This window comes from Pan troglodytes, chromosome 9, assembly GCF_028858775.2.
Source record: "Pan troglodytes isolate AG18354 chromosome 9, NHGRI_mPanTro3-v2.0_pri, whole genome shotgun sequence".
NCBI lineage: Eukaryota > Metazoa > Chordata > Mammalia > Primates > Hominidae > Pan > Pan troglodytes.
The window spans coordinates 127,709,927-127,723,707 of record NC_072407.2 but is presented as its reverse complement, the minus strand read 5'-3'; the positions used below and the strand labels follow the sequence as shown (position 1 = coordinate 127,723,707).

The following is a 13,781-nucleotide window of genomic DNA, read 5'->3' as shown; positions in this document are numbered from 1 at the left end:
TCTATGAACAAACAGAATATGGAGCCCACCTTTGCCTAAGAAGAGAGCAAGAAGTCTTAGAGACTTACACATGAGGGAGCTGGTTCCTTTGAAATAATAGATTCCAGAATGGAGAGTAAGGTTGTGAGGCCTTTGGATCTAGTTTTCTACTCTGCCATATTTTAGAAGAGGGTGTTGAACACTGGATAGCATTTTTGAGAACATTCCCAGGCTTATCAAGAAGACAAACTTCTGAGCCTTTGGAGCCTGGGCTTACCAAGTTATTAGGGTATTTCATTTGTCACTTGTTTCCTCTGCTTTATCCTCTATTTAAAAATTACCTGCTGGGTATAATGTTCACTCTTCAGGTGATGAGTGCACTAGATGCCCAAACTTTACCATTTGACTATCTGTCCATATCATAAGCCTGTGTATGCACTCCCTGAATCTATAAAAGTAAATATAAAACATAAGAAAATAGAGAGAGGGAGCAGCACTAGAATCAGAGCAAAAGAAGCAGACATTCTAGGTTAAACTGCGGTGGAGTTTTTTTCTTCTTCCTTCAAGGTTCTCCTTGGCAGGTGCCTTCTGAAAGGCCAATTGTGTTTTGAATCTCCATTGTACTGATTATTTCCAGTTAAGATTGTAGAATTTTGCAACTCTACCCAAATGTTGGAGTCCTCTGACCTACTTCTCAGCCTCCCACAGTACCTCATCCATCACATTTTCTCTTGAAAATAATTTCTTTCTTCATTTATCATGGGGTAGGAGAGAAGAAGGTGTTAGAAACTATTAATAGAGGTAGTGTGGCATAATGGAAATAGCATTTTCCTGAGAGTCTGGAGACCTGTGCCTGATCACTAGATAACTCATTGTGTCTTCAGCAAATCATTTATCTGTAATATCAGATTTTAATCATTTTAAGGGCCCTTTAGAACTTTAACATTCTGTGGTTCCACGACATACGTCATGAAAATGGGTAGCAGGTTCTGTTATTCTGAAGTTCCTAGCACTCTGCTTGGCACATGATACCACTATCTGTGATGCCACTGCCATTGGCCACAGCACCCAAATTGATGTGCCCCCATGCCTAGAAAGCCCTCCACTCTGAATAGATGCTCTTTGTTCTGCTGTGAGGAGGAGGAACGAGAACATCGTGTCTTCATGTTCATGGTCTTTCTTGGCTCTCTTGGCTCCAGGGTGGGTGACTGAGATCTTGGTGATAGCACAGATGAGCAGTCCCGTGAACTTGTCTTTCTAAGTGCTGCCTTTTATTTTAGGGAAATGGACTTTGGCATAGAGTCAGGGATCAGGCTGCTTTGTTCCTGGGTTCCCAGGGGCAGCATTGGTTTTTCAGAGTGTATACGAGGAACAGAGCAGGAGATAATGGCCCTTTAAAAATATCTGGTGGAGGAGTGCCTACTTGCAGGGCCCAGGAAAAACACCTAGAGTATACATCCAGTCCTTCCTACCTCCAGTTGCTGGTGGAGAGTGAGGTGAAGGAAAAAGAAACAAAACCAACATGTATTGAATGCTTACTATGTGCCATGCACAAGGCTGGGCCCTTCTATGTAGATTGTCTCATGGAGCCCTGGTGACAACATGGTGGTGAAGTGTATATCAAGGAGCAAAGCTGGGGTTCAAGCCTAGATCAGTGTCACAAAAATTCACGTTTCATTCACCACATTGCTCTTAATATGATGCTTCAGATGAAAAATCACAATGAATAATAAAAAGTTGCAAAAAGCTCTTTCAGAACATTTATGGACTGATTTTATACTTGCAAGTATCAGATTTTTGTTAGCTCCTTACCTCCATTCCTGAGCAAGGTTTACCATTATGGGTCTAGTGTCCTCTTAGTTTCATGGAGTCCATGAACTCTAATAGATAAATGTATATTTTTATTTTTTATTAACTTCTAATTGATGTGAATAATTTCTTTTTCTACTGAATATTGTCAACAAACTATGAGTATTAGCAGTGCCTGAGACTTTGTTACCAACAGAAATAAGTGAAAGATCAGGAATTAAATGATTTTATTTGCATCTTTGAACTTGTTAGGACACAAAGGTCATCCTGGTTTTATTTCTGTGAAAACATTCTTGTGAATGGAAGTGTGAGGCCAGATAAAATGAAAGAGCATCTTATTTCTGCATGTGCTAGAAATGCATCTCAGGATGTGGGTTATTTTCCTGATAAGAAAGCTCGATTTGAAAAAAAAAAATGGCACATTTTGAAATACAGTTTTGCTGTTTTACAAAACCCTTTTCTTGTGGCTTCTTATACATTTTACTAGCTTGCTAAATGAAAGATGCTCCATGTGATCAGCAAATTCTAGTAATCTATGTTAGAAATGGTTTGTGGACGGCAACAAAGGGACAATTTATTATTCACTTTCCTTCTTAAATAGAATAGTTGATTTTTTAAATTGTACTTTAAGTTCTAGGGTACATGTGCACAACATGCAGATTTGTTACATATGTATACATGTGCCATGTATATATGTTGGTGTGCTGCACCCATTAACTCGTCATTTACATTAGGTATATCTCCTAATGCTCTCCCTCCCCTCTCTCCCCACCCCACAACAGGCCCTGGTGTGTGATGTTCCCCACCCTGTGTCCAAGTGTTCTCATTGTTCAATTCCCACCTATGAGTGAGAACGTATGGTGTTTGATTTTCTGTCCTTGCGATAGTTTGCTCAGAATGATGGTTTCCAGCTTCATCCATGTCCCTACAAAGGACATGAACTCATCCTTTTTTATGGCTGCATAGTATTCCATGGTGTATATGTGCCACATTTTCTTAATCCAGTCTATCATTGTTGGACATTTGGGTTGGTTCCAAGTCTTTGCTATTGTGAATAGTGCTGCAATAAACATACGTGTGCATGTGTCTTTATAGCAGCATGATTTATAATCCTTTGGGTATATACCCAGTAATGGGATGGCTGGGTCAAATGGTATTTCTAGTTCTAGATCCTTGAGGAATCTCCACATTGTCTTCCACAATGGTTGAACTAGTTTACAGTCCCACCAACAGTGTAAAAGTGTTCCTATTTCTCCACATCCTCTCCAGCACCTGTTGTTTCCTGACTTTTTAATGATTGCCATTCTAACTGGTGTGAGATGGTATCTCATTGTGTTTTTGATTTGCATTTATCTGATGGCCAGTGATGATGAGCATTTTTTCATGTGTCTGTTGGCTGCATAAATGTCTTCTTTTGAGAAGTGTCTGTTCATGTCCTTCACCCACTTTTTGATGGGGTTGTTTGTTTTTTTCTTGTACATTTGTTTGAGTTCTTTGTAGATTCTTTGTCAGATGAGTAGATTGCAAAAATTTTCTCCCATTCTGTAGGTTGCCTGTTCACTCTGATGATAGTTTCTTTTGCTGTGCAGAAGCTCTTTAGTTTAATTAGATCCCATTTGTCAATTTTGGCTTTTGTTGCCATTGCTTTTGGTGTTTTAGTCATGAAGTCCTTGCCCATGCCTATGTCCTGAATGGTATTGCCTCAGTTTTCTTCTAGGGCTTTTATAGTTTTAGGTCTAACATTTAAGTCTTTAATCCATCTTGAATTAATTTTTGTATAAGGTGTAAGGAAGGGATCCAGTTTCAGCTTTCTACATATGGCTAGCCAGTTTTCCCAGCACCATTTAGTAAATAGGGAATCCTTTCTCCATTTCTTGTTTTTGTCAGGTTTGTCAAAGATCAGATGGTTGTAGATGTGTGATATTATTTCTGAGGGCTCTGTTTTGTTCCATTGGTTTATATCTCTGTTTTGGTACCAGCACCATGCTGTTTTGGTTACTGTAGCCTTGTAATATAATTTGAAGTCAGGTAGTGTGATGCCTCCAGCTTTGTTCTTTTGGCTTAGGATTGTCTTGGCAATGAGGGCTCTTTTTTGGTTCCATATGAACTTTAAAGTAGTTTTTTCCAATTCTGTGAAGAAAGTCATTGGTAGCTTGATAGGGATGGCATTGAATCTATAAATTACCTTGGGCAGTATGGCCATTTTCACAATATTGATTCTTCCTACCCATGAGCATGGAATGTTCTTCCATTTGTTTGTGTCCTCTTTTAGTTTGTTGAGCAGTGGTTTGTAGTTCTCCTTGAAGGGGTCCTTCACATCCCTTGTTAGTTGGATTCCTAGGTATTTTATTCTCTTTGAAGCAATTGTGAATGGGAGTTCACTCATGATTTGGCTCTCTGTTTGTCTGTTATTGGTGTATAGGAATGCTTGTGATTTTTGCACGTTGATTTTGTATCCTGAGACTTTGCTGAAGTTGCTTATCAGCTTAAAGAGATTTTGGGCTGAGACGATTGGGTTTTCTAAATACACAATCATGTCATCTGCAAACAGGGACAATTTGACTTCCTCTTTTCCTAATTGAATACTCTTTATTTCTTTTTCCTGCCTGATTGCCCTGGCCAGAACTTCCAACACTATGTTGAATAGGAGTGGTGAGAGAGGGCATCCTTGTCTTGTGCCAGTTTTCAAAGGAAATGCTTCCAGTTTTTGCCCATTCAGTATGATATTGGCTGTGAGTTTGTCATAAATAGCTCTTATTATTTTGTGGTACATCCCATCAATACCTAGTTGATTGAGAGTTTTTAGCATGAAGGGCTGTTGAATTTTGTCAAAGGCCTTTTTTGCATCTATTGAGATAATCATGTGGTTTTTGTCTTTGGTGCTGTTTATATGCTGGATTACATTTTTGATTTGCGTATGTTGAACCAGCCTTGCATCCCAGGGATGAAGCCAACTTGATAGTGGTGGATAAGCTTTTTGATGTGCTGCTGGATTCGGTTTGCCAGTATTTTATTGAGGATTTTTGCATCGATGTTCCTCAGGGATATTGGTCTAAAATTCTCTTTTTTGTTGTTGTGTCTCTGCCAGGCTTTGGTATCAGGATGATGCTGGCCTCATAAAATGAGTTAGGGAGTATTCCCTCTTTTTCTATTGATTGGAATAGTTTCAGAAGGAATGGCACCAGCTCCTCTTTGTACCTCTGGTAGAATTCAGCTGTGAATCCCTCTGGTTCCGGACTTTTTTTGGTAGGTAGGCTATTAATTATTGCCTCAATTTCAGAACCTGTTATTGGTCTATTCAGGGATTCAACTTCTTCCTGATTTAGTCTTTGGGAGGGTGTATGTGTCCAAGAATTTATCCATTTCTTCTAGATTTTCTAGTTTATTTGTGTAGAGGTGTTTATAGTATTCTCTGATGGTAGTTTGTATTTCTGTGGGATTGGTGGTGATATCCCCTTTATCAATTTTTATTGCATCTATTTGATTCTTCCCTCTTTTCTTCTTTATTAGTCTTGCTAGTGGTCTATGAATTTTGTTGGTCTTTTCAAAAAACCAGCTCCTGGATTCATTGCTTTTTTAAAGGGATTTTTATGTCTCTATCTCCTTCAGTTCTGCTCTGATCTTAGTTATTTCTTGCCTTCTGCTAGCTTTTGAATGTGTTTGCTCTTGCTTCCCCAGTTCTTTCAATTGTGATGTACACATACAATATTAACCTTAAATGTAAATGGGCTAAATGCTCCAATTAAAAGACACAGACTGGCAAATTGGATAAAGAGTCAAGACCCATCAGTGTGCTGTATTCAGGAGACCCATCTCACGAGCAGAGACACATGTAGGCTCAAAATAAAAGGATGGAGAAAGATCTACCAAGCAAAAGGAAAACAAAAAAGGCAGGGGTTGCAATTCTAGTCTCTGATAAAACAGACTTTAAACCAACAAAGATCAAGAGACAAAGAAGGCCATTACATAATGGTAAAGGGATCAATTCAACAAGAAGAGATAACTATCCTAAATATATATGCACCCAATACAGGAGCACCCAGATTCATAAAGCAAGTCCTTAGAGACCTACAAAGAGACTTAGACTCCCACACAATAATAATGGGAGACTTTAACACCCCACTGTCAACATTAGACAGATCAATGAGACAGAAGGTTAACAAGGATATCCAGGACTTGAACTCAGCTCTGCACCAAGCACACCTAATAGACATCTACAGAACTCTCCACCCCAAATCAACAGAATACACATTCTTCTCAGCACCACATCGCACTTATTCCAAAATTGACCACATAGTTGGAAGTAAAGCACACCTCAGCAAATGTAAAAGAACAGAAGTTATATCAAACTGTCTCTCAGACCACAGTGCAATCAAACTAGAACTCAGGATTAAGAAACTCACTCAAAACCACTCAACTACAAGGAAACTGAACAACCTGCTCCTGAATGACTACTGGGTACATAACGAAATGAAGGCAGAAATAAAGATGTTCTTTGAAATGAATGAGAACAAAGACACAACATACCAGAATCTCTGGGACACATTTAAAGCAGTGTGTAGAGGGAAATTTATAGCACTAAATGCCCACAAGAGAAAGCAGGAAAGATATAAAATTGACGAGCTATTGTCTAATTTTATTCCTTACTGATATATTAAGTTACAGCCCCATCAGCAATGTATGACAGTGCTCATTTTACTCCATCTTGCCAACACAGCTGTGTTACCAAATTCTGATTATTGCAAATCTGTTAAGTAAAACTAATATCCTAAAATTAGGAGCAAGGTTCACCATATTTCATGTGTTTAAGAAGCATTTCTGTTTCTTTTTTCTGTGAACTATGACATTATTATTGACTGCATCTCTCCCCTTTGAATTGTTAATCTTTTAAAAATCAATTTCTGGAATATCTTTGTATAATAGGGAGACTCGCCCTTAGTTTGAGATATGAGTTGCAAATATTTTTAATGGTTTATTTGTTATTTGGTCTTTGCTTATGGATTAATGATTGGTTTTCCATCTATGTAGAAGATTTTTAAAAAATATAGGTAAACATATCTTTTTTATGGTTCTGTTTTTTGAGCCATATATAGAAAAGTAACCCTCACCCTAGACTATAGAAACTCCTTCCATTTTATTTTCTGGCACTTCACTGTTCATTTATACCCTCCAGGTGGGCAGCAAGTCCAGGATATTAAACACAGTTTCATTGATTTTCTTTGTAAATCTGCCTAAGTAGCATAGCATTTCACTTTGAAATGTGAAACACTTGCTACCTACTATCTTGGGACCCTTGCTGGAATGTAGAAAGTCTCATTTCTTGTCTTCATTATAGTTCAAAAAACCAATCTGATAAAGCTGGATGCTCTGTGGAGAATGGACTGGAGGGATGCAAGGCAGGATATGGGAAGAACATTATTAATTCCTCCCACAAATATTTGTTGGGCATTTCCTTTGTTCCCAGCCTCTAGATGCCAAGTGTGCCATGATAAACCAAAGAAACCCCTTGCTTTGTTCTAGTGGAGGAGTAAAAAAGTGAGCCAATAGGAATGTAAGATCAGCTTATTAGAATTGCTATGAAACATACCACAGGGAAAAAGGTAGGAAATGAAGGCTGTCATTTTCTAGAGATTAAGCAGAAAATGCTGCTCTGTCTGAGGGAGTGACATTTGAGCAAAGACCTGAGTGAGCAAGGGAAATGTGGAGAGAAAGGAGATTGGAGGGGAGGCCATTGCTCATAGTGACAAAGCCATTGCCGGCTATGATAAAAACTCTGGATTTTCTTTCAAAGGTAATAAAAAGTCGTCAGAGTGTTTTCAGCAGGGGTGTGGCATCTATGACTTGTTCTCTGACTGCTTTATGAAGAAATGATTATGAAGGGGCAGGGGAGAAGCATGGAGGCCAGAAATAAGGCCATTGCTTGGTCCAGGCAAGACATGATAATAGACTGGATTATGGTAATGGCAGTGGCAACAGAGAATAATAAACCCATGTGAGAAGTTAGTAGGTAGAATGGATAAGACTTGCTGTTAGATTGCTCAATGAGGATGAAACACAAGAAGATGTAAAGAACACCTCCCAGATGTATTAAAACCTGCAACATTGTGAGGAGAGACTGGGCAGGACTGAATAACTGTTGGGTGCTATGTTCACTACCTGGGTGACGGGATCATTCGTACCCCAAACCTCAGCATCAAGCCATATACCCCTGTAACAACCCTGCACATGTACCCCCTGAATCTAAAATGAAAGTTGAAAATACTTTTTAAAACTCTGCAATATTGAAGTAGGAGCAGGTCTGGTGAATCAGGAACATTACCATTTCATTTTCATTAGAGGATTTGCACAAAATCAAAGTGAGTACCCTCTTTAGAATGCTGTGCAGCAATCAGATATGGTGGTTTGGCTCAGAACATTGTCATACTGCCTGTCCCTGAAATTTTATGATTATATAATTTAGATGACTAGCCCAAGGACAGATCACAAGAGAACAACTTGCTCCTTCCACAGGAAGCTGCACCTGACAGAAGCTCCAGGATGCTTGTTCTCTTTCTGCTGGGCACAGTCTTTCTGCTCTGCCCATATTGGGGTAAGTCCTGGAGACAGAGGGGAAGCTGGTGGTTGGTTAAGAGATGGACAGATGCTAGGGGAAGAGAAAGTTTTCAAAATTGGCTCTTGGGGCAGTGGCAGATGTATGTGAGATTGTAACATGGAAGGTTTTTCTTCTTTTCACAGGTGAACTTCATGACCCTATAAAAGGTACAATCATGGCTTCTCTGAAGTCCTTGGTAAACAGGCAATTTGTGACATGTTTAGGAGCAAACCTTCCCTTCATCTTCAGAGAGCCCTGTAATCCATTCTTATTATAGAATCCTAGGGGTTTCGCCTCCTGCCAGACCTGTTTTGTCCATTTCTTAGAGTAAGGAGGCTAAGATCCACTTTACTTTCTTTTACCCATTACTCGGCAAAATCATCAGGCTAGATAAGGGGTTCATTACTGGAGGTCCATGGATAAATTTCATGGGAACCCTGACCTCCTGAAATCATATACAGTGTTTGATTTATGTTTGTACAGGTTATCTTTCACAAGATTTTTTTAATTGGAGAAAATGTGTACAAATTTATTAATGTGTACATGGGGAGGACCGCAGCATGATTATCCCTATCTTTCTCAAGATTACCAAGAGTCCATGGTCCAAAAAATGTTAGGAACCACTAGGCAAGAATAAGGTCCTGTAGTGAAGCCCCCAGCCCCAGAGAATATTCTCAAGACTGCATCCTCTAAGCACCTCTTTTTGTATCTGGCAGCGACTGAAATAATGTGTTATGAATGTAAAAAATATCATCTTGGGTTATGCTATGGTGTCATGACATCCTGCTCCCTGAAGCGTAAACAGTCCTGTGCAGTTGAGAACTTTTACATCCTTACAAGGAAAGGTAATGTGGAGTATAGAGTGACTGGAAAATCACCACCACCATCCCTGAGAAACAGTGGTGTTCTTTTGCCCTCAGCGTGAGTGGGTGAATGGGATGGGTGAGTATGGGGTGGTCTTGAGGGGATGGCAAAGACAGACTTTTCCCTAAGACCATATTGGGTGAAAAAGAGGCTGATGTCCCTTACCTGGCAGGGAATAAAATCTACTCTCTGGGTCAGCAATTAACAGACTCAGCTTTGGAACTCATTTGGGCCTAGAGAAAGGTTAGTGAGGACACAAAAACAGATTACTCCTAGGAACGCAGTAAAAGGAAATGAGGTCATTATGATCATATTTCCTCTCTTTTACCTCCTCAGGGCAGAGCATGTATCATTATTCAAAACTGTCGTGTATGACCAGCTGTGAGGACATCAACTTCTTGGGGTTCACGAAGAGGGTAGAGCTCATCTGTTGTGATCATAGTAACTACTGCAACCTCCCTGAGGGAGTTTAGTTCTACGTCTCTCCTGGATTTTGGGTTCTTTTTCAACCGCTACGCTCTTTTTCTCTTCCCTGAACCTGAATTTTGCTCTCCTCTTCTATGCATTGGTAGAGAGTGAGAAAGCCAGCTCATAGTGAAAAGACAAGCAGGCATAAGGAGACGCAGTGCGGACAGCGGAGCCTATTGATGATGGAGCACTAGACTCACTCTTTGCACATCCCTGTCGCTAACAGGTGGGAGGGGTTTTGCTCTCCTTACGTGATACTGCCATGAATAAGCTCAGACTTGGTCATTTATTATCTCCTGTATGAAAATGTGAACACTTGGGCCATAATAATCTCCAATTTGTACTGAGAATTCTGTGACTATCCTCTATCCTCATCTACACACACACTCCTCTCCGTTGGAATTCTCTTTGGATTAGCCCTGACACTTTCTGGCACTGTCCTTTTCTGCCCATGGGTTCTGGAGAGGGCTAACCCCAGCTTCCCAGTGTGTTGGCAGCATGGGCCAAGTCTTTCTCTGATAGAGCTCTTGGGGGAACCTCAGGGCAGAAAAAAAAATACTGAACAGACATAGGGATGAGCATCAAAGAAAACTTCAGGGGGCATTTCAACTGGTAAAAACTAAGATCTGAGAGATAACTTGCTGTGGGTGGAATTGGCTTGAATTATCATTGCCCTGGCTGGCCAGGCAGCCTTGGGCACATGGTTGAACTAGGTGATTGGATTGGGAACAGTGTTTTTTTAAGGATGGCTAGTCAGGTTCTTCTCATGGGACTGAGAAAACAAAATGCTGATAATGTGGCAGGTGGCGTAGTAGTTGAAGATAATAGGATGTAAATAGATACCATAAGGTAGTGTTCAAGTAACAGAGTGCCCTGTGTAAAAGGAAGTTATGAGTATGCAGAAAGTGTGAGAAAGGTAGCATATATGGGTAACAGTGGTGGGAAGAGAAGAAGGAAGACACAGAAACAGATAGGAAGAGAAACTGAGTAGCATTGATGTTGGAGCACACCTGTGGCCAAGGTGGCACATTTTCCTTGGATACACACTAACCCTGGTGTTTCTGTCCTTATAAGGCTGACTGCACCCTAGATGACGGGTTGATGGGTGCAGCAAACCACCATGGCACATGTATACCTATGTAACAAACCTGTATGCTGCACTTTCTTTCATGTATCCCAGAACTTAAAGTAAAATAAAATAAATAAATAAATAAATAAATAAATAAAGGCCAGAAAAATTGGCCAAAAAATCTGAATAGAAAAAGATATACAGATAGTAAATGAGCATATGAAAATATGCTTAACATCATATCTCACTAGGGAATTGCAAATTAAAACAACAATATTATGCAACTATACATTTTAAATGGTCAAAATAAAAAAAATTTAAAAAAACCCTCACAGTAGCAATTTTTGTCAAGGATATAGAGCAATAGGAAATCTCATTTATTGCTGGCAGGAATGCAAAATGGTAATGCTGTTTTGGAAGACAGTTGGTAGTTTCTTAGAGAGGTGATTATACTCTTGCTATGTCATTCAGTAATCATGCCTTTAGATATTTACTCAACCAATTTGAACAGTTATGCCCACACAGAAACCTGCACACAAATGTTAAAATCATATTTATTCATAATTGCCTGAGACTAGAAGCAATAAAGATGCCCATCAATAAGTGAATGGATATGTAATCTATGGTACATCCAAACAGTGGGATGCTACTCAATGATGAAAAGAAATGATCTATCAAGCTATGAAAGGACATGGATACATTTTTAAATGAATATTGCTAAGTTAACGAAGCCAGTCTGAAAAGGCTACATACAGATGCTCCTCAACTTATGATGGGGTTATATCCTGTTGTAACAATTGCAAGTTGAAAATATTGTGAACTGAAAATGCATTTAAAACACTTAACCTTCCAAACATCATAGCTTAGCCTAGCCTACCTTAAATGTGCTCAGGATGTTTACATTAGCCTATAGTTGGGCAAAAGCATCTAACACAAGGCCAATTTTATAATTGGCTTTGAGTATCTCATGTAATTGAGTATTTCATGTAATTTATTGACTACTGTACTGAAAGTAAAAAACAGAATGCTTGTATGGGTACTAAAGTATGGCTTCTACTGAATGCTTATTGCTTTCACACATCTTAAAGTTTAAAAAAATTGTAAGTCAAATCATTGTAAGTCTGGGAACATGTGTACTCTGATTCCAATTTTGTAAAAGACCAAAGTATAGGGTTGGTGAAAATATCAATGACTGCCAGTGGATTAAGAGGAAAAAAGGGATTGAATAGGTAAAGTATAAAAGATTTTTTAGGGTGATGAATCTATTCTGTATGATACTATACCAGTAAATACATGACACTATGCACTTGTCAAACCCCATAGAACTTTACTGCACAAAGAATGAAACAATGTATGAGAATTAAAAAAAAATCATTTAGGAAGTCAGAGGATTCCAGGAAGGAATGCAGAATGTGACAAAAATGATGTAACTGTTACAAATGTGTGAAACAATCTCTCTGAGTTGAGTTGGGGGAAAAGTTTCTGATCTGAGTAACTTTGTAAATGAGTGGAGCCTGTAAGCTTAAAGGCAAAAGAAAATGTACACAAGCTCTGCACTCTAGTTGATAAAGTTGTTTTCCCCAAGGTTATAGGTTAATAATTCTGATACTGCTCTACAGGTACACTGTAACTGAACTCCTAAGCAAATGAATGGGGGCTGGGGGAATCCAGGTTTCTCACTGTTGGAGTTAGAAGTTACAGATAAGCAAGAGAAAGGTGCTAGAATGATCAATGAGGTAATGAATTAGACATCAGTATGAATTCATATTTAGTTAAATATAAATACAGATTATTTATAAATATGTATATAAAAGAAAGAAATATTTATGTATACTTATGAGTTATTATACATACATATATTTCCTTGCTCTGTCAAATAACAATAACAACAATAGTAATGAGTACCCCTAGCACCCAGACTGTGGTTTCTAATACCATTCTCAAAAAAAAAAAAAGAAATCAGAAGTCCTTGGAGAAATGGCTGATTGTAGGACTAGGGCAGGAAATTAAATGAAGAGAAGATGAGCCTGTAAATCTGAGGGAGTATATCAGAGGGAAATAGGAACAAACTGAGAGATCTCCCCATGGCCCAAACTGGATCAATTTGAATGACAAAATAAATGAGCCCAAAGGTTAAAATAAATTACCATGAATACAAGATGAATGCATAAATAAATAATTGAAAAAAATGGGAGAAATGATCTGATTGTCCCAGCTCATTATTTGTTGTTACTTTCGTAGATCCACTGCTAGTCTACACATTTGTCTGCACTTGCCTCAGGTGCCTGCTATAGTGCGAAAGGCCATGTGGTTGTGTTGTGGAGGACATGGCTACACAGGGGCTGTGGCCCTCACAGATCACTTTAGAAGGAGGCTTGGAAGACACAAGCAAGGATGGTCGAGCCTAGCTGTCTCCTTTCCTTCTGTGTGTAGCCATCCTCTGCTTTATCTAGCAACCATTGTTATAACTTTAACACATTATGAATTTGTTCTTACTTCTTACAAAATTACATAAAAATGTACTCTCTCACTGTCCTCCATGTTATTAAATCCCTATTGAATTATGACTAAGCAGTCAGCTACTGACAGCCCAGCCCTTGAGAAACTCTGCTTCTTTCCCGCTAACAACTCATGGCCGCGCTCTTCTGAGCATTGCTCTCAGACAGGAGGAGCTTCTCACTTGAAATGACTGGAAGGTTTGCCCTCTCCCCAAGGGTGCCCCACAGCCAATGGTTGACTGATATGTGTGAATAAAAGGGAGGTTAACTTGCACAAGTTGGGGCTGGGTATAGTGTCATTTATGTTCCAGAGTTATCTTTTGGACAAAGCCTGACTTCACCTGAATCACATCTTCTTCAAGCATCACCCCATTGTACTGTTTGCCTCATTCCCTTATAGTTTTCTCCTGAGAGCACTTCCTCACTGCATTATTTGCACCAGAATCCTCTTCTCAAGTTCTGCTTCTGTGGAACCTGGCCAAAGACAGTTGGTAACAGGAGT

At 39.2% G+C, this 13,781-nt stretch overlaps 1 protein-coding gene across 2 annotated transcripts in view; it reads left to right on the top strand.

The window, feature by feature from the left end:
- PATE2 (prostate and testis expressed 2) overlaps positions 1-13,781 on the top strand; it is a 197,119-nt gene that overhangs the window by 97,073 nt on the left and 86,265 nt on the right. Inside the window, exons 3-6 of one of the 2 annotated variants that reach the window (XM_054661708.2) lie at positions 8,299-8,377; positions 8,524-8,547; positions 9,097-9,225; positions 9,581-11,084. The exons of the other annotated variant lie outside the window; for it this stretch is intronic. Coding sequence (XP_054517683.1) covers positions 8,299-8,377; positions 8,524-8,547; positions 9,097-9,225; positions 9,581-9,717 — 369 coding nt within the window. The 3' untranslated portion in view covers positions 9,718-11,084. Of the gene's footprint in view, positions 1-8,298; positions 8,378-8,523; positions 8,548-9,096; positions 9,226-9,580; positions 11,085-13,781 lie in introns of those variants that run through there. 2 annotated transcript variants of the gene reach the window in all.